The 20852-nt window shown below is 38.9% G+C and overlaps 1 protein-coding gene across 1 annotated transcript; it reads left to right on the top strand.

Moving 5' to 3' along the window:
* The first annotated feature begins 1421 nt into the window (after positions 1-1421).
* Positions 1422-19987, top strand: LOC146562950 (uncharacterized). The gene is made up of 20 exons (XM_085295219.1): positions 1422-1498; positions 5217-5373; positions 7842-7993; positions 8716-8869; positions 9065-9257; positions 9700-9794; positions 9952-10138; positions 10384-10481; positions 10627-10780; positions 10864-10982; positions 12200-12367; positions 12775-12888; positions 13317-13363; positions 13616-13730; positions 14556-15603; positions 15713-15867; positions 16414-16467; positions 16606-16675; positions 16765-16966; positions 18237-19987. The coding sequence occupies exons 2-20, from the start codon at positions 5229-5231 to the stop codon at positions 18726-18728; spliced, it is 3762 nt and encodes a 1253-aa protein (XP_085151345.1). The 5' UTR covers positions 1422-1498; positions 5217-5228; the 3' UTR covers positions 18729-19987.
* Positions 19988-20852: the final 865 nt, after the last annotated feature.

Genomic DNA, 20852 nt, shown 5'->3' with positions numbered 1-20852 from the left:
CCCTGCTGCATGTTGTGTGCATGTAGGATGCTTTGCTTCTGTTGGATGTAGTTTTACACTTACATACATGAGCACTTCTCTACCCCCCCCCCTTTTTTCTGAAACAACACTCCATTTACAATTGAGTTTGTTTCAGAAACATCCAAATAGAATGGCTCATCATAATTGGGTGTGGCTAAATCTGAGGCCCTTTAAATCTTGAGTCCATCAAACAATCTGAGCATGTCTCACCAAATGGCAGAACTAATCATTTTAAAGCCATTTTTTGCATATAATATATGGTTGACTAAAATCAAAGGGAATTATTTCCTAAGTACTCAGATCCTCTACATAGGTTGATTGCATTCTGTTGCAACAGTCATTATCATTCCCATTAACCTACATTTAAGAGGGAGCAGTTCAACCACCTCTTGCATGTTAAACGAGCTAAATAGTGCTCTTTATTAAGTGTTGCTGTGACGTCAGCTTAGACAACATTGTGCCAGCAATGCTCAAAACTCAGACAGCAGCAAGCTGATTTCAGCAGGTATCTGAGAAGTGATTTACACATTTACAAAACAAGTGAAAGGCCCCTAGTTAATCTAAGGAGGAGATTAGGTACTGCGGAGTCCCGCTGAAGTAGCTTTAGTGAATCATTGACCTCTTTCTGCATCCCTCCTGGTATTTGGTGTGGATGGTAGCCACATGTGAAGCAAGGTGTTCATTCATTAGAATCAGTCGCTGTATTATACAGACACTGGTATAAGAAGTCAAACCTTTATAGTTGCAACTGATGTTTTATCACTTCAATTCTCTTTGAAGTGTTTTGAAGACAAAGTTGGAGAAGTGAGGTTGAAATGGTTTAGAGGAGGAGGAATAGTAGATATATTGGACAAATGATGTGAATTATGGAGCTACCAGGCAGGAAGAAAATTTAATGGATGGAGAGAAGGAGAACATGCAGAGGGTTGGTGTGAGCAAAGACGATGCAAGTGACAGGGTGAGATGGAGGCAGATAATCCAATGTAGTGACTCTTAAAGAGAGCAGCTGAAAGAAGAAATGGAAGAACAGAGATATAGAGTATTTAAGCTTATTTGGGAATCGGCAGCATATTATAGTGGAAAAACTTTTACTTGTGCTCTACTCATGCAAAGTCTTTAAATCTATCCATCTGTTTTAATACCATAGCTACTATTTTTTATAATGTGTGGATATTTTTGCTTGACATTGTTCCTTGCACTAGTGTCATTTTATGATCATACTAATAATTTAAATAACTGGGGTTTTTGTCTCATTATAGCTGATGGCGTTGAATTAGAACACAGAGTATGTGTGTGTGTGTGCCAGATTGTGTGTGTTAAGTGGGTGTGGAGGGTGTCCAGAATATGTGAGCTGTTGCTTGCTGTTCACTCCCAGCTTGAAGCTCAGCAAATGTATCAGGAGAGAAAAGAGGAGAGGCACACAGAAACTGACTGAGAGCAAATTAATGGGCACCAGCGCAGAGAAAATTGTTCTAGAGTAAGTATCAGTTCTCTATATGAGCTTTCATTAACCCTGTGGTGGATACATTTTAATAGAAATCTTGTGAAAACAGCATGTGTGGGTATCCGAGGTTTATTTTTTACAACATGTACCTTTAAACTATCAAACTAGCTTTTAATATCAAAGCACATTAAAAGCTGCAATTTTGTAGTTTCTGAAAGTGCTTGTGCTGCACAACAGGTCCTGAATTTGTATGTCTATTGTATATCTACTGAAGGCATGGTCTTAAGTGTCAATAAGCAAAGAAAAAGATGAGATGTAGGCAGCAGGTAATAAAATAAATGGAATCATAACAATAAAAAAAGTAGGAATAGTGAATTAACTCATGGTATCATATTAAATCTACTGTATTTATTACATGTAAACAAAGCTGTTTGTGTATTGCTTGTATGTCTCAGAACATGTGAATTACTGTTAAAAGATGAGCAAAAGTTATCATCTTGGAAGCTGATCATGTGATTTAACTTATGTCCATTTAAAACCATACTACAGTCACAGCTCCTCATACAAACCTGAGCTATAACATCTTATTTTACCAACCGTGAACTGACTGCTACATCATCACCTGGATCATTAATGTTTCTATGTAGTGCCACACAGTGCGGGGCCAAAAATCTCACTCTGGTGTCACTCAGTGGTGGTGACAGAAATTCAGTGTTTGTGCCAAATGTTGTCTGTAGAAAGGAAGCTTACAAGTGAGTGTGTGGGCTAGAAACATCTTAATGACATGCTAAACAGTGTAAATGATCTATTGTGAGCCTTGTGAGTCAAACAAATACACACCCCCGGGCTCTTAGCATTATGTGAGTATAAGCAGCCCGTAGCCCCGCTGAACTCACCAGCAGTGATGGCTAATGTACTAATGTCTGTTTTGTCATTGCTTTAAGCACATCATCACTGGTGATTTCTTTTGTTCTTCAGAAGCAATTGAGGTGATAATTATAAAACTAAATTTACTGATAGTTTTTTTTTTCTTCTTTTTTTTGGCATGTAGTTCTGTTTGTCCATTCACACCGCTTTTGGTTTAAATTGTCCAGTATGGAGATATCAACTGTAGAGTGTAATGGAACCAGAAAGCACTCGCCTGGTTACTTACTGCTGAGCGGTTTCACTTAGTTTCAGTTTTCTTTCTAAGAAACGGGAAAGTAAGTCTGTGGCACAAAGCTGAACTGCAATTGCTAGCTTCCCGTTTTTTTTTCCCTCTTTTTTTGCAGTTGGTGGATCAGTTCGTAAAAATAAGCTCACTGACCACTTTATTAGGTACATTTTGCTTATACAGGGTCACATCCCTTTTGGCTTTAGAGCAGCCTTAACTCTTTGTTGCACAGATTCAATGAGGGGTTTGGAAACATTCCTTAAACATGCTGATGTAGATTGATTCATTCATTGATTCACCCTTGATTCATTCCAAGGGTGCTCTGTAGGTTCCAGATACAATTACTTCTTGAATCTTGAATCTACTGTGCAGGCCATTTGAGTACAGTGAGTCAATGTCATGTTCAAAGCAGTTTTTAAATGATTCGAGTTTTGTGACATGGTGTGTTAAACATGGCTGCTTTCAGACATGGTCAGTAACAATTCTCAGACAGGCTGTGGTGTTTGAACGATGCTCAGTTTGTGCGCCAGGAAATCTCCCCCACGCCATTACACCACCAGCCTGAACTGTTGATACAAGGCTTTCATATTTCTTATCCCAAATTCTGTCCCAAATGTCACAGAAGAAAATGAGATTCATCAGGTCATGATAATCTTCTATTGTCCAAATTTCGATAGCTCGAATAAATTGTACCGTCATTTTCCTGTTGTGCGTTTTCCTGTGTTGTGCGTTCAGAGATGCTCTTCTGCATCCTGTCATTTTACAGTAAGTGGTTATTTGAGTTACTATTGTCTTACTATCAGCGTCAAGCAGTCTGGCCATTCTGCTCTGACTTCTGGCATCAAAAAGGCATTTTTACCCAAGCAACTGCTGCTCATTGGATATTTTCTCTTTTTTCTCTGCAAACCCTAGAGATGGTTGTGTGGGAGCTCCACAGTTTCTGAAATACGTAGACCAATCCATCTGCTTAGAACTATTATTTTGTGCAGCTAGATCAGGAATTGTGGAAAGAAACATTGTTGCTGAGTCTTCTTTTTTGGTGATTCTAGGAAAAATCCTAGAATACGATTTTCTGTGAACTCTCTCCAATGTCTCATCTGCTACTTTTTCATTGCGTTGTGTTCTTGACAAATTTGCAAAATCGGGCACTGTCAATATTATCATAGAACTGTTTTGATTTTTATTTCAAGTTAGTTGCTTCCTGATGCTTGTTCGCCGTTTGGTTTTCTTATGGCTCACTCTTCGGCAATAATTTAATGGCAGTAGACCAGACATCAAGCTCCGCTTAATCATTTGTATTTTTTAAAATGTATTTTCTGATTTTTTTTAATATATTCATGAGCAGTCTGCTTTTTATATACAGAGGTTGTCTTAAAAAATCATCCCCAAAATACTAATAAATGTATCCATTATTAGCTTTTTGACTTTGTCACTGTCTGGCTTTAACTATATACTATAATTGTTCACTCGTGGAACTTCATCATCACATTCAAATAATAAAGGGTGAGCCCTTACATGGCCATACTGAGGATCATGAAAGCCTATACGATCAGACGGGTAGCTGTCCTCGCAGGGACCAATAACTGATCTTTACAGTACAAAGCTCCGCAGCCTCTTTTCATGTCACTTTCATTGAGTGGAGGGCCACGGTGCGAGCTCTATAAAGTGGCTGGGCCCATTCAAGGGACTAAAGAGGACAAAGCTGAGCTCACTGCGGCACCACAGACTCACAACCAAAATAGGAATGAAGCAGAGGGGGAAAGGGAGGGGAGGCTGTTAACAGAAAGAGAGGGAGAGAGGGAGGGATTTTAAATTAATCTGCTGAATATATTTACTGGAAACTGATGAGAAATGGTTCTATGCAACACCAGGTTCAGTCTCTGTGGTGTGTAGTGTATGAAAATAAAAGTCATATCACTGTGGAGAATCTCTGGAACACTATCATATATTTTTACATCAGATTGAACACTTAAAATCTGAGAATTACTGCCTTAAAATATGAATAAATATTCTGGTTATTTAAAAGTTGGAAGTATATGATGCTATGTACTACTGCCTGTTAATGGTAAGTGATGTCTTGGGTATGAGCTAACCCACTGTGTCTAACAATGGGTCATTATTTTAATACTAAATCAAAAGGACAACATTAATATAAAAGTTACACCATGTTAATATAACTGAGTAGGTTTACTCAGTTTTGTGTCAGTATATTTATCCAAACTGAACCTCATCCCTCATCCCCCCAAATTTTTTTACTGGTTGATAACTTTGTGTTATAAAAACCTATTTGATTGCTTTCTTGTGTGTCTGCATGTAGCTTAACAACAGCACTACAGAGCTGATAAAAACCCCTTCAGAACAACATAACCGTTTATAGTCACGTTTTGCTTCTGTCTCCTCCTTAAACTTAACCCTTTGCAGTTCGCGATACACAGCATGCATCGCCTCTGCTGCAGAGATGCTTTGAAGATCCATTTTAGCGTGTCTGTTGCCAAATGAAGATCACACACCTCAGTGCTGCCAGTAAATGTGCAGTCTCCATCAGTGATAGTAAGTAAAGAGAAATAAGAGCTCCTTTATGTGTGCACACTCTTCCAGCTGACACCATGGATGAAGCTGCAGGATGGTCTCCGAGTGGCTCCCATGGAGCTCGGCAATAGGATGCAAGTGTGTGTCTCCATCTGTTTGCTCCCACAGATGACTTCCCATCTTTGCTTACTCATCCTGTCTGGCTTGGCAGTCTCATCCCAGTTTGGTGAGTCCATCTACTCTTTTGTTTTTATTGTGTTTGGCCACGAGATAAAGTCAAAAGAAGGGTTGTTGGTCAATAAAAATGCCACTAAATTAAAAAAAAATAACAAATTTTTTTTATTAAAATGTTGAAATGTGGTAGCACTGTGCTTAAGTAAAGCTTAGATGTACTTGTGCTGTAGCCTGTTATGGCACTTTACACTTATTCTTCTTCCAGAGGATTATTTTACACTACATTTATAATGACTTTTAAACTTTTAAACAAAAAAGGAAACAATCATGCAACTGACATATTCTCTCATGAGAATATACTCTTAAATGTATATACCAGAGGTGGGACCAAGTCATTGTTTTGCAAGTCTCAAGTAAGTCTCAAGTCTTTATCCTCAAGTCTCAAGTCAAGTCTCAAGTAATGTCAGGCAAGTCAGAGTCGAGTCTCAAGTCACTGGTGTAAAAGTCCGAGTCAAGTCACAAGTCTGAAATTTTGAATTTCAAGTCCTTTCGAGTCATTAAAAAAAACGAAAAAAAGCATGTTGCAGTTATGCTAAATGTAAATTTTAGACCATGTGATTTTTAAATCTGTGTTTTTCTCAACACATGACAAAATAGTGAACTTAGAAAATATACACAAATTGTGAAATTGCACCTCTTTAAAATGCAGCTCAATTAAACCTAGCTCCAAGAATAATTTTCACCGACAGTTCTGAGATAAGCTGCATGTTATTCTTGGATGCGGTTGTAGGACCGGCTTTAAAATCGCATGACAAAAATATCACACACATTAAAAAAAAACTGCATCACCAACGTAGCCTGGAAAACATTTGCTAGTTAGATGAAGTCAGCTATCTCATATTTATATGCATATTTATAAGCATACGGTTCTTGGAGTGAGTGCATACACTCATGAAGTTTAGTAACTTCCGGTCACTGCAACAAGCCCAGGTACAGTTTACCGCCGGATGGGTGCAGGACCTTGAAACGCACGTGTAGAACGAAAGACCATCGTACGTATCATAAGTTTACCAGTCTCACAAATCGTCTTCATAAATACACATTCGTTAACCGTTTATTAATAGGACCTTTGAGCTCAACGGTAATTAATTAGTAGTGGAAATAATTTCTGGTACGCATCACAGAAATGTAGCAGTGACAATAATACTGTATGCTGTAATCGTACTGGGCAATTAGTGATACAAAAAACCTGTTTTATCCTGTGAATAAAAGTATATGTTTTTGTCAATGTACCATAATAACAGAAGCGAAACACAATATTGTGTCAGGACAATTCACTATTTATGCACAATAAATAAAGGAGCATAGCGCGACAATTTCTGTTCAGCGCCAGACTTGCTTGTAACCTATATCACTAATTATGTTATGAAAATGACGCATTAACTACAACAGCAGACTGACCTTTGTGGAAATGCTTGGAGCAGACTAACCTGTGAGCTGGAGTGTTCTGGGACGTTATATTTGATCTTTGAATGGCTGCAATCCAGGCCATCCGTCGCCTGTTTGTCACTTCGGAAACATGGCTCGAACAATTTCTCTTAAACGTCGTAATCCGATAACAACCGATCTCTTTACCCGTCGGCTTCCCGTGGCTGTCATGCGACCGGCTATCGCAGTTAATAATACAACGGCTTCTTGACATTTTTGTGTTTCTTTTTATCTCTGTGTAACTGATTTTAATTGAAAGCCTGCGTGCGCTAGTACTTCTTGCCACGAGTTCCCAGAATCCTTTGCGGTTCTACCCGTGAATGACGTCACATTTTCAATCTCTATATAATATGCGTGTTAAATTTTATATTTGGGGTGAAATATCAAGTCTTTTCAAGTAAACCGGTTCAAGTCCAATTCAAGTCCCAAGTCATTGGTGTAAAAGTCCAAGTCAAGTCACAAGTCTTAGAACATTTTTTCAAGTCAAGTCTAAAGTCATAAAATTAATGACTCGAGTCTGACTCGAGTCCAAGTCATGTGACTCGAGTCCACACCTCTGGTATATACTAATAATAAAACTACTACTACTAGTACTAATAGTTCCGGTTTTTTAAAGAAGATGCCTTTACCATCCTGTTCAAATATTGAAATTACTAATAAACTAAAGCTTTAACTTCTGGTTCAGCAACAGTGACACTATCAGCTGTGGGTAAAATTGATAAGTTGCTCACATTTTATCATCTGTATTTGCTGATTGAAGAAATATATCAGCAAATTAGCAATTTATTACTATTCAAGTAAGAAAATAACCATTAGTTGGTGTCCCCTGCAAAACAACATGGACACATCATTTATATCAAACTGATGATGCAGTGTAAGGCTTAACAGTTTTAGTTTAACATTCGCCTGACCATATCTGTGATATCAATACTTTTACTTAAGTAAATATTTTGAATACTTCCACTAGTGCTGGATAAAATATTGAGTAACATATTCAAAGCACACTGAATGGATACACTGTGTGTGTTCCAGGTTTGGAGGATGTTTTCTTCAGTCCGCAGGACCAGACAGTCAGAGAAGGAGAGGGAGTTTTCCTCCGGTGTGTATCAGGGGAGAGTTCACCTCCTGCAAGCATCACATGGCTCAAAGATGGAAAGGTGGTCACAAGAGGTAGACAGATTCAGGTAAAAAACAACTTCAGATTTTAGAAGGGCATCAAAGACTACTTTCTTGCAGAGTAGGACAAAAAGCAGTAAATATATCTGGTAGATATTAATGTAGTAACAGTCTCCATTAGACTCCAAGACAATAATCAGGCATAGAGTGGAGAACAGTTTTTACACTTTGCATTTCTTCTGCAGTTTAGAGAAATCCAGGCTAAAGAAAGGCCAATTTCATTCTCAAATTCATGTTTTTAACAGTTTTCTTGTGAATTTTAAAGCCATGGTTTGAGCCTCAACTTGATGGTTGGACATAAATTTCATGTGTAAGGCATCCACCTGCACTGCTGGAAACTACTATAATCAGATCAGGCTGTAGTTTCTCTCTTGGGCGTCTTCATTATATAAAAAAACTAATTGATTAGGAGTTTGATTACCCTGATTTTTCTTTTTCTTTTTTTTAAAACAGCATTTACTGAAACTGCTATAGCAATTTTTTTGTAGGTGCAAAATTTTCTGTCTGCAGAGCTTGTACACAGAACACAGTGCTGACTTAAATGCTGGGCAACCTTACAAATAGAAATTGATTTGAAGAACTCACAAACCTCAAGGAGACTCTGAAAGCCTCATGAGAAAAAACACTTTTTATTTCACTCAGGGCAAAAATAAAACAGAAAAATACACGTTGTTGCTTTTAACTTTGATATTGGACATATTTTCCATACTGTATGTGTCATCCTGCTCAGGGTGAATATGGAGGTGGGCACCAGAAGAAAACGTCAGGCACTCTTCATCTTTTCAACGTAACATTAGAAGATGAAGGGGTTTACGTTTGTGTCACACACAATCCTTCACTGAACATCAGCAAGAAGAGCAGACAAGCCAGACTTACTGTGCAGGGTGAGGCTTTTTCTTTAATTCACACTGACAAATTTTCAAATTGCAGCTGATCCAGGAGAGTTTATTAAATATAAATCCTGAGCTCTCTGGTTTTAACAAAAATACTGCTTTAATTAAAAAAAAACTAAACTAATTTATCATACTTGTGTGTGTTTGCAGAGGGTTAGTATCTTACTGTGACTGTCCGCCTTGCAGGGGTCCCTCGGAGGCTGCAGTTCATCCAGGGCCCTGACAACATCACTGTTGCTATAGGAACTGAAGTCTCCATGCACTGCAGTGTTCTCGGCTTCCCTGTTCCCATGGTGCACTGGTTCAAAGACGGGTGCCTCCTGATGAACTGCTCCGGCTCGTTCAGCCTCCAAAACAATGGACAGCTGCTCACATTCAGGTCCAACACTGCATGGCAGAACAGGAATATTAATTCTTTATTGTTTAACTCCAACTGTGGTTGACAGTTGATGATACAGTCAAAGATTTTGTCTTTTTTCTTCTGGTACAATTATAATAGTTTCTGGTTCTTACTGGTGCATAAAAGAAGGAAGGCTAAAGAGGAAGGATAAAGATTGGGTGTTTTAGAGAAAGAAGACATTTCTGTAAATATTCTGTATTCCCTGCAGGGTTGCCTCACAACAAGACTGTTGTGTTTGAATCTGCCACTGGGGGATTCCCTCCAGGAACTCTGGCTTCCTCCCACAGTTCAAATATTAATTAGTGTTTCTAAACTGGTTTCTAAACTGGCTAAGAAAAAAAAAAAAAAGCAAACAAAATCAAAAAGAATCCCTAAATGTTAAAATTACATTTAAAATATTTTTTGTGTTTGTCTTCTCCAGAAATGTGAGCAAGGAGCATGAGGGCTCATATCACTGTGAAGCATCAAACCAGAAAGAGACAATCAGGTCGCAGCCAGCCTTCCTACTTCCAGCTGGTATTGTCAACTCTGAACTGTTTAACTCAAGCAAGTGAATTGCCTTGTTAAAACCGTTTAGGTTTCTGCTTCAGCAGATTCCATGCTGTAAAAATCAGCAAAATCCAATAAGAGCAGATGTCCAAACTTATTAGTGATTTACATTTTGTGTTTACAGAAATGGACTGGAGTTTTGTGCAGCAGCCCACAAATCTAACGGTGAAGAGCGGCAAAAATGTTACGGTAACCTGTAGGCCTCCGTACAGCAGACCAGCAGCGCAGGTGTCCTGGTTTAAAAACAACCGGCTTCTCACTCCCACTGAAAATGTAACAATGCTGCCCAGTGGAGACCTCTTCATCCACAGGTCTTTATTGTTCATGCCTCATTATATGACTAGATAAATTAAATATAACACAAAAATTGTGTATAAATTAAAACTGGTTGGGCCAAAACTTTTAAAAAAGTTTAGTTAATTTGCATTGTTTACGGTATGTTTAGCGCTTAACATGAAGTCATAGAGTTATAAAATTGTGCCTGTAAATACAGCTCCAGGCAGCTGATTTTTGTTTTTAAAAGCTCTGCTGACCCTTTTCATAATTTTCTCTGTAGTGTGCAGGAGCACGATAGTGGCAGCTACTTCTGCAGGGCCTCAAACACCCATCTTCAAAGATTTCTTACCTCGAGACGAGCAACACTCAGTGTTTTGGGTATGACATCTGGCAGCCCTCCCTACTATCTCACTGGAAATGTATATATACATATATATATATATATATATATGTATATATACATATATATATACATGTATAGGTGCATAATAATATTCCAGACAGTGCTTTCCCTTCCTGGCAGCTCCTCCATCCGTCAAGCTATGGCCCCAGGTATTGACGGTGCCTTTGGGTGCTCAGGTGGTGCTGGAATGTCAGGTGTCTGGCCACCCTTTACCGTCCATCAGCTGGATGAAAAGAGGCCACACCAAGCAGACAGGAGGCAAAATTGCATTGGGGTAAGTTATAGTGTTCTGACTTTTTGAAAATTTTGTATACAAGCAGTTCATAATATATGGCAGCTTTCATGTTTCCTATTCAGACAGAGAAATGCCACTCTCTACATCCAGTCAGTCCGGAGCTACGATGAGGGGGTGTATGTGTGCGAGGCATCCAACACACTGGGACAAAGCCATGGCACAGCACTCCTGAGAGTTGCTGGTAAATTTTAAACCTTGCTGTTTTGCAATGTATTTACTCCTCAGATCAATAGACGAGTCAAAGTCAAGTCAGGAGCATGTGCCTGATACTTACTAAGCATTTATACACTTTAGATCAGGGGTAGGCAACTCCAGGCCTCGAGTGCCGGTGTCCTGCAGGTTTTAGATCCCACCCTGGGTTAACACACATGAATCAAATGATTAGTTCATTAACAGACCTCTGGAGAACTTCAAGAAATGCTGAGGAGTCATTTAGCCCTTTAAATCAGCTGTGATGGATCATGGACAAATCTAAAACCTCCAGGATACCGGCACTCGAGGCCTGGAGTTGCCTACCCCTGCTTTAGATGTTGTGGTTGGTTCAATACTAAGTATGATGACAGATATGTTCTTGTTAATGCAAACCTTTTAGATCATAATGAAGGTGAGGATTTAGATATGAGTTTGGTCTGACCCACTGATAAGTGTACTAAATAAAGCAAACCCTAGCCTGGAAGGCAAAGGGATTGTTGTCCCTCTGCTTTATGCCCCTATTTAATATTGCTTTTAAGTTGCAGTGAATTTGTAATTCCCTATAAGGTATCTTCATATAGTGTACATAATATTATCAAAGCATGGGCGTGGTCCTCATTGGCAGATCAACAAGTGTGTGTGATCATTCATTTTAACATGTCAGCTGTACTGTGTTGTTTTGAGAGTGCAGGAAAACTAGGCTGCAAAAATGAAAAATCATGAATAATTATCTAATAGGTATTAAGCTGAAATGCATTAAAGAAAAGAAAAGAAAAAACCTGTTGCTATTATAGAAAAGTACATGCTCGCAACCAAGGTCCTTCTAAAAGAACTGAATTATACACAGGAAAGAAACTGAGAAATTCTTCTTGTGTAGTACAAACGTCTTACAAATTTGAAATTAAAGGACATGGAGATCACCTTGAAATCCAGTCTTGCAAATGTGATCAAAGTAACAGACCATTTGAATGAAATTGTCATTTTATTTGCCATCTGCACACATTGCTAGTTTCATAAACTAATTCTAAAGAGTCATAGTCCAGGTAGCAGAACATACCGTGTCCTCAAAATTTTACATAGTTACTAAAATCTTTATAGGGGAACAGTTCTTGTATGTGTTATTTCTTTAAGGCACTTCTATGATCTATGAGCTTTATGTGACTTTTTTGATATTGTCTTTTCAATTTTCCCCTCTGCTTGGGCCAGTGAGCCCTTTAATAGTGGTCTTTAAAGATCAGGTGACCTACACGATTGGGACTTTAGTGGTCCTGCCCTGCAGAGCAATGGGGATTCTCCCTATCACATACACCTGGACGAGGGGCAGAACAGAGCCACAGTCCCCTATCAGTACCACCGAAGGCAGACACATAGATGGTGAGTCTAGTTTGTCTGGAGTCATTCTGCATTACTTTTCATCATGAAAACAGAGTAACCGTTTCAGGCACAACGTCCCCTACTTCATAGGTATGTAGAAGAGAATAAAATCTGAATAAGTTAATGTAACACATAGAACAACTTTATTGTTTGATGACCCTGATTAAGGCCACAGATCCAGTCAAGCAGTAGAGTTGTTCTATATACCACAAGTGTTGCTGCAGCTTGAACTTTCTCAACATTTATTTTAATCACCAGGTCCATCATTTGGAGTTGTTTTCAGCATATAAAATAAGTAGCATTCTCGGCAGAGATGGAAGTATACAGGAATTTTTTTTCTAATTTCTAAACGGTATGTGAGATCTCAGCTCTTTGTGTTTTATAATGTTTTGTCTTCTGGCCTGCAGAAGATGGGTCCCTGCATATTTCCAGTGTGCAGTACTCTGATGCAGGAGAGTATTACTGCACTGCTGAGAACCGAGCAGGACGACATCAGAAACGGATGATCCTCATCATCACAGGTGTGTTGATTTACCACCTCGTGTTATTTCTTCTCAGTGGCAATATTACTAAAATCATACCTGCATTTGGTATGCAATGGTAAAGCTCTATGAACAAAACTGAAGATGTAAAATGTATGAACAATTTGGCAATTTAATTGAAGTGACAGACTCCAATGTGTTGAGATCAAGGCTTTGTGAGGGGTCAGACTAGTTTTTTCAGGACATTGAGATGTTTTTCATGACTATCAGTGTATGTTTGGATCAGTATAATAAATGTGGGTCACTCAGATACTTCTCTCAGGGGAATTCGCAACTGTCTTCTGGTCATTTAGAGTGGGTGAAGTTCAGTGCATACTTAAACAACAAAATACTTCTTTGACCCCATATACCCAAGTTTCTTTTGCTTGTTGATTCTCTTTCATGTCATCCTTTGTCTTATGCTGAAGATCGACCTTCTGATAGAGGGAGACGGACAAGACTGGTTTTGTCTGCTGTGAGTATTGAGGATGTGGAAGTCTTTGCTTGTGTATTTTGTTCTCAAATCATTTTGCTAGACCTTGGTTTTATTTTCATAAGCAGTTCCAGTGTAGAAGCTGCAAATTTTCTAAGTGCATTTTTTCGCACAGATCATGTGATGGTCATGCATTGTTTACCCCTGTTTATTATTTGGTGTATGGACTTATTCCTTTTGACTGTGTCAAATGTGTCTCCTCTGAAAATAATCAGTGTTTTGAATATTTTTTAGAGCACCAGCGATAATGAACAACGTCCAGCTTCCAAGTGGAGCGACTCAGTAGCCGAGCAGCGCTTTAAAACAACACGTTATCCACATGTACAGGAAAAGCATAATGAGACAACATGTATGTATTTAAAAAAAATACTTAGCTCCAGTCATGTGTTGTGTAGGTCATTCAACATAACAAATATATAGTTACAAGTTAACAGGCTAAAACACGGTGCTATAAGGTTATAAGGTAAAATGAATATGGCTGAAAGCAGTGGTAAGGTCTCAGTCATACAGGCCTAGAGACCAGTCAGTGACTACCCCTGGCAACCACAGGTCACTAAGGAAAAATGTGTATTCCCAGATCAGCTGGTGAGTGGTTTTTGGAAGTTTTTAGTGGTTGCTGGCAGTTGCTAGGTAAAATTGGTCACAAAGAGGGATTCAGATCAGGCGATGGTAGAGTTAGAAGTTGGGTAACCAGAAGTTCTCACAAACTTTCCAGGATAAAGGTATCATTTCAATTTTGTGTCTGTTACCATTGCCACAAGACAAAAAAGATGTGTCAGGACATCCAAAAGCTAAAAAAAAAAAGCTAAATGCCAAATAATCCTGCTATAAGAGCTGCAGGAGTTTTTTCTGCTCAGATTTCAAAATTGACATGGAAATATTTTGTTTAAAAAAGTAATAAATCATATTTTTGTGTCTGTGTTATGTTAATGCTACTTTATGATTCAGTTACAAGAAATATTAGTAAATATAAATGTAAAGCAACAATTATGAGAGGCATTATTCTGGTGCGCACGTTACTAATCGAACTGCTTACAAAATGTATGGCTGGATCCCTTCAGATGAAATCAGATTTTTTTTCCTCTGAATGACACATAATAATAACACACAACATAAAATTGTTTAGGATATATTAAAGAAAATAAAGCACAAACTCTTTTTTTAATATTTACAGGTACCAACCCAGTCAGTGCAACTACACTTCCAACATTTTTAAGAAAAGCCGGGGCTGAGCTAGATATGCCATTGAGGACCCTTGCCCATGTTTTACATCACCATTTGAAACAGCCAACAACCAATTCTACCCAGTCGTTACTCAGTCAGATCAAGCCTCCTCTTCACCTGAACCTCCAATCAGAAGCTCTACACACCCAAGTACCAATGACCATTAAACCACATTTTATTTCACACAGTGAACCAGCTGCAACACAGAGCCTGGCACCTGAAGTAACCAGTGGAGTGTTGGTCGAAACCCTTCAGCATTCATTCAGTGAAAGTCGATCCCATTTGAGACAAATGCCATCAAAATTTCAGCATTCAGCCAGTAACAAGTTGTTTATAGTGCCCAGTTCTCAGGACCATTCTGTGCCTCAAGTTAATCAAATTGCAGAGACATCAGTAACTCAGCAACCATCTCAGCTACGTGTTACTGGACCTTTTGGCTTTCTAAAATCGGACCCCTTCATGGCAACTCCAACACCAAATCCTGTTACCCACGCTAAGATGAGACACTCCGATTCAGTCACCCTGACAGTTGCCTACAAAACATCATCATTTCAGCCTTTGCAACCTTCACCAACCCTCTCACAAACAACTCAAACTGATCCTCAACACTCCTCTACCTTAAGTTTTTTACCAAAGTTTCATCTTGAGCTTTCTACAATTCAGTATAATCTGCCTTCAACAGAACTTCCATCTTCTTTAATCCCCACGCCTCCAATATCCGAAATTCATCTTTCAACAACAACACCTTCAGCCAGTTCCAAACTTTCTCAAACCCAACCTGAATCATCTCCAACACAAAATTCACAGCTTCCATTCTCCACCATCCGCCCTTCAGATCAGTCACTCCATCCTTCATTGTTAGACGCTGAGGTAGTCCAACAGGTCAACAGGTCACATTGGCTGAATACTACTCATGAAAGTCATCCAGTTCAGCCAGAGCTCACAGACTGGTTGAAAAGGAACACTTCCCAGTCACCCATGACTAGCAATGATCCCAGGTAGGCAAAATAAAAATATGATAGATTGATAAATATTTCACCTGAGTTTATTACATTTAGGGAACAAAAGTAATAAAACATCAATAAGTCACTATCTTCTCCATTTCAGAGTGAAGCAGCAATCACCATCATGGCTGCCTGTGCTGGAAAAACATGACATCCCCATTGTGGTGGGAGTGGGTGTATCTTTGGCTTTCATCTTTATCACTGTTACCTTCTATTCTGTGGTACAAAAGAATGAACCCGCACCAACAAGCCGAGCAGGTCAGCAATCCGCCCTGCATGAAATGCTAGTGTCTTGGTTTTCCTAAAATCATGACCATATTTTGGCAAAATCGAAATGATTGGGGTGGTGAGGCTGCGACAGTCTGGTGATCTGTCCAGGGAGTACCCCACCTCTCACCCTATGGTAGCTGGGATAGACTCCAGCCCACCCTCGACCCTGCATTGGATAAGTGAAAGAGGATGGATCTTGATGGAATTGATAGAAAGTTATTAACCAACACTGCACTGGCTAGCAAGTGAGGTGCTAGTGTAACAAGTTGTAATTAACTGTGTATTAGAGTGCTAGGTTTGGCTAGTAAAATTAAACTATAATTTAGTTTATAGTTTAAATTTACTTAGGAAGTGAACATTTGTATTTTGACTTTCAATACATTGGGCATTTTAACATTGACTTGTTTATGAATTAACTCGCTTAAAGAGCCACCCTCAAGTGGCCATTTAAAGAACTGCAGGTTTTCCATATATACTTGGCTCAAACAAAAATGATATAACATAATAATAACTGAGCTCTACATGTGCTTTCAGATGAATTTTTAACACTGAACACAGTCTGGTTACCTCTTATATCTTTTTGCCAAGGTAAGCTAAATTAGCTTTATTTTAAACAGGTAATTGATCCACTTGTGTCACTCTACCAGAAAGCACATATGTAGAGCATTTTAACCCAAATGTTACTTTTTATTATTACGTCAAAACCACATTACATGTCTTTGACAGCTCAGAGGAATTTAGGTGTTCCCATACGACATGCTGAACGTCGAGCAGCAGGACGTACGTATGAAAACAGGTACTCTACTTCTCAGAATAGAAAAATAAATTATCCTTCACAACCCATCTTTCTGCATTCTAATACCAAGTGTTGTATGTCTTATGCAGAGCGTTTGAAGATGACGACTGTGTTGCAGTGATTGAACAGAGCCCCAACACATCAGAAACCAGAGCCAGACCCCCAGGGCCCAGCTTGGTTACGGTGCAGATGGAGAGCACGTTTGATGAACTACAAGAGGATACCCAGCGCTCTCTGGACAACCACTCAGTCACTGTAGAGACGTACCCTGAGCCTATTCTTGACATCAAGGTCTGGTAACACAGAAACACTTTACCATAAAAAAATGTATCCAGACATTTTTATCCGTGTTTAAGGGGAAGTTAAGAAAGTTACAAATTTATTGAGGCAACCCAATAGTATGGTGGTCAGCACCATTGTCCCACAGCAAGAAGGTCCTGGGATTGAATCCACCGAGCCACAGCAACAGCCTTTCTGTGTGGATCTTGGAGTGTGCATGTTCTCCGGCCTTCTGATAGACTAGATAGACTAGTGACCTATCCAAGGTGTGCCCCACCTCTCACCCTGTGACAGCTGGGATAGGGTCCAGAACAACCACTGATGATTCTTCTTCTTCTTTGGACTTCTTAGGCGGTCAACACAGCAGATCATCTGCCTCTATCTCAGCCCATCCCTTACATCCTCCAACCTTCTTTATGTCCTCTTTCACTACCTCCATGAATTTTCTCTAGGGTCTTCCCCTTTTCTTCCTGCCTGACAGCTCCATATTAACATAAAATACTAACATATTTTGCTTACTATATTGACTATCCCTCCTCTGCACATATCCAAACTATCTCACCCTACCCTCTCTAACTTTGTCTCCAAACTGGTCAACCTGAGCTGTCCCTCCAATATACTCATTTCAAATTTTGTCCTGGTAACTCTCAGTCAAAATTTGAGCATCTTCACGTCTACCACCTCTCGCTCTGCCTCTTGTCTTTTTGTCAGTGCTTTCCCTCTTGGCAATGATAATTTTATTTAAATAGCACATATGCTTTACATAGAAGATAAAAACCTGATTGCTGCCTCTTGCTGCGATCCTTCTGTCACAAATCACCCCTGAAACTCATCTCAACCCACTCCATCCAGCCTGGATAACTGGAAGAGGATGGTTGGATGGGTCACACTGTTAATGATAAATATTAGAAATTATTATATTTAGTTATGAAAACAGCATATCCAGCTTCGTTTATTTAACTAACAACTGTGGCATACTATATAACCTATAGGGGGAGCTAAAACCCTATATAAGTGTACAAACGGTCACAGTTTGCACAGTTTAATAAAAAGAACAAACCATTAAGATAATAAAAAAAAGTACTGCACTGAAAACAGTGCTGATGTCTCCATTTAATTTAAACTGGCACATGCAAGGACTAAACCAACAGCCTTATAGTAATAAAATGCTCAATCATCAGAGTTGTCTTTAAAGATAACAATGTGGCAACAGTGTAATGATTTCACTGCATTTTAAACATTTTTCCCTATGTTATTATTAACAAATCCTCTCTACTTTCAGATTGATCCTTCTCTGGAGGAGGAGAAAGGGTGCAGTTTGTCCCAGCCCAGCATTCAGGTGCACTGTACTGAGGATTGGACCAGTAACAGAGGAGACAACCAAAGCCCATGCCAGGACACGTTGCCTCCTCCCTCACCCTTAATCTCCCGTTCTCCTTCCCCATCACCACCATCCAGGCGGGAGGAAAGCGTGCACTCTTCTTTAACACTGCAGAGTGCTGAGCCATGCGTTGCACCTATCCACCACAGTCTCAGCATTTCACATGGCAACCCTCCACTGTTGCTGTCTCACAACGTCTCTGTGGGCCTCACCACAGTAGCTGTTGATGTCCATTTTTACCCTGCAGCTACTGCTCCAATGGCAGTAGGGACTAGTACTCACATTAATTCAGTTTCAAACTCCTCAGCAGTGACTGCACCTCTTTTTAGCCCCACGTTAGCTAACAGCCAGGAGAATGATCAGTCAGCTTCCAGGCTGCATCAGTGTAAATAGCTACATTATAGGACAAATCATCTTCAGTGCTGGCACACATTAAGTGAAATGGGAACAAAGCTTTGGCTAGCTTGATGGTGTGGAGATAGGAATGCATAGATTACTAACGGGCTGTCTAGCTGATCCAAATCACATTTAAGAGTGTTTTACACCAGTGGTGATAAGCAGAATATTATATTTCTCTTGGAGTTCATTTAGAGAACTAGAGAACATTTTTCTGTGTGAAAAAAAAAAAAACAAATGTGAAAAAAAGTGATGCAGACCAGAGTCAAACACCTATAGGTGTGAAAATGCCGCAAGTGACAAAGTGAGGAAAGTTGCAGCAAAAGACAAAGTAATATGACACCTGAGTAATTTGCAAAAGAACACATTATAATAACTCAGTTCTCTTTGCCATTAAGTATGAAACTAGAACCAGCAGAAAGGCCAGCTAAACTTGCTATAGATAATGATGTGCCATCATCAGTAGTTGCTGATGAAACCCCAGTTTATCAGTTCACCTTACACATCTGTGCAGTGTCACAGGTGCTATTCATAGCAATTGTGCAAAACAGTTTTTTATGTTTGTGCAAGGATTTAACACACCTAGATTAAATCTGTTAAATATTGACGAGTAGAGGTAAGTGTTAGCAGATTTCCCAGTTTCTAGTTGTCATAACCAAACAGTGCTAATGTTTTCTTGGCTTTAGCTGCATACTTGATGCATGAGTGGAATCCTCATGCACACTTTTTGCCAAGGAATACAAATACATTTCCCAAAATGAATGTAAAACAGCTGACTAAGGAAGCAAATATTCAGTATTAGCATTCACATTGTTTTTCTTAATATATGTATTTATTAGCTTTAGGGCACAATTTATGTGTTATACTTAATTGGCTACGTTTACTGTCAGGTTGTTTTGTTTTGTTCTTTAACCCTGAAAGAGAAAATGTATATGTAGTATGAATTTATCTGTTTTACAGGCCTAAATGGATGTAGGGTAGTTTGAGTAAAAATACTGTAATTTGTGTCTTTTTCTGTTAAACAGCCAAGGATACATGCTTTGCAATTTTTTTGTGATCCAGTCCTGCAAACCTGTTTTGGTTCATGACTCATCATTATGTTGAGGTTGACTGTTACACCTTTTTGAAACCAAAGGATGGTAACTGGTATGTCAGTGAACATGTAGGCAGTACACCAAAAATAGTTACACTGGAGAAGCACCTTCATGCTGTTAAAATGTTAGTTGCATTACTTTATTAAAACGCTGTAACTGTCACCATGTGCTTCATGAGTCCATATCCTGTATGCACTGTGTGTCCACTCTGACAAGATGCTAGCAAGAAGCTTTCTGCACACCATGATATTGTTTTCATATCTTTCGGCAAGGAGACAGTAGTCATTCAAAGTTTATCTGGAACTGTTTAGGTAAAAAATTATGCTTAAAGGGCAACAGAAAAAGAAAAACATGCAAATACATTGTTAAAAAAAATATGAAAAGACACATTATAAAGAGCATGAGGGAGAAGACGAAAAATTATTTAAAAAAAAAAAAGGAAAAGGGAAGATCCACAAAGTCAATAGATTCAACACAGTTAAGAAACTTCTTGAGACAGACTGTGTGGTGCAATTTTCTGGTCTTGCTCTGCAACAATGGCCACTGAGGATCTCTGCCACCTTGTTGCAGCAACACAGTGCTAATCAAGCCTCAATTCTTCCCTCTTCGTAGTGAACAATGATTGTATATGAAAAACCATACAAAAAAGTGACTTTAGATATATGCTGCAATTTTTATAGAATCAATAACTTTCAACAGTGATCAAAGGAGCTGCCAAACCAAGATGATTAAAAACAAGCCTTGATCCTTATAGCTTAACCTGTAAAATATTCATGATTTTTATATGTGAAATTTGATTTTTAAACTGGTTAACTAAATATTTTCTGATCTTGTTATAATAAATAAAATCTGTGTCTTTGATAGCTAACTCATCCCACAGGGTCAGGACTGGAGTAACCAAAAGTACATCCAAAAAGACCCCTGAAGGTTCTTATCTATTGCAGGCAGTATGACATCAAAATGTTGCCTCACAGCCAATCAACAATGAGGAAAAATGATCAGTATTAAGCATTTATGCTTTATACTA

The sequence above is a fragment of the Mchenga conophoros genome, linkage group LG12 (assembly GCF_057382185.1).
Source record: "Mchenga conophoros isolate Kocher_MC1m ecotype Shallow Benthic linkage group LG12, M_conophoros_male_GT1.1, whole genome shotgun sequence".
NCBI classification, from domain to species: Eukaryota; Metazoa; Chordata; class Actinopteri; order Cichliformes; family Cichlidae; genus Mchenga; species Mchenga conophoros.
The sequence above is the reverse complement of the archived record's forward strand: the minus strand, read 5'-3'. Positions and strand labels throughout refer to the sequence as shown.

Bases quoted from the DNA above. Each gene is read 5' to 3' on its own strand.
- LOC146562950 (XM_085295219.1), top strand. From the start codon at position 5,229: ATGAAGCTGCAGGATGGTCTCCGAGTGGCTCCCATGGAGCTCGGCAAT. The intron at 12,368-12,774 runs GTGAGTCTAGTT...TCTGGCCTGCAG, and splicing joins CGAAGGCAGACACATAGATG to AAGATGGGTCCCTGCATATT. The intron at 13,364-13,615 runs GTGAGTATTGAG...AATATTTTTTAG, and splicing joins CAAGACTGGTTTTGTCTGCT to AGCACCAGCGATAATGAACA.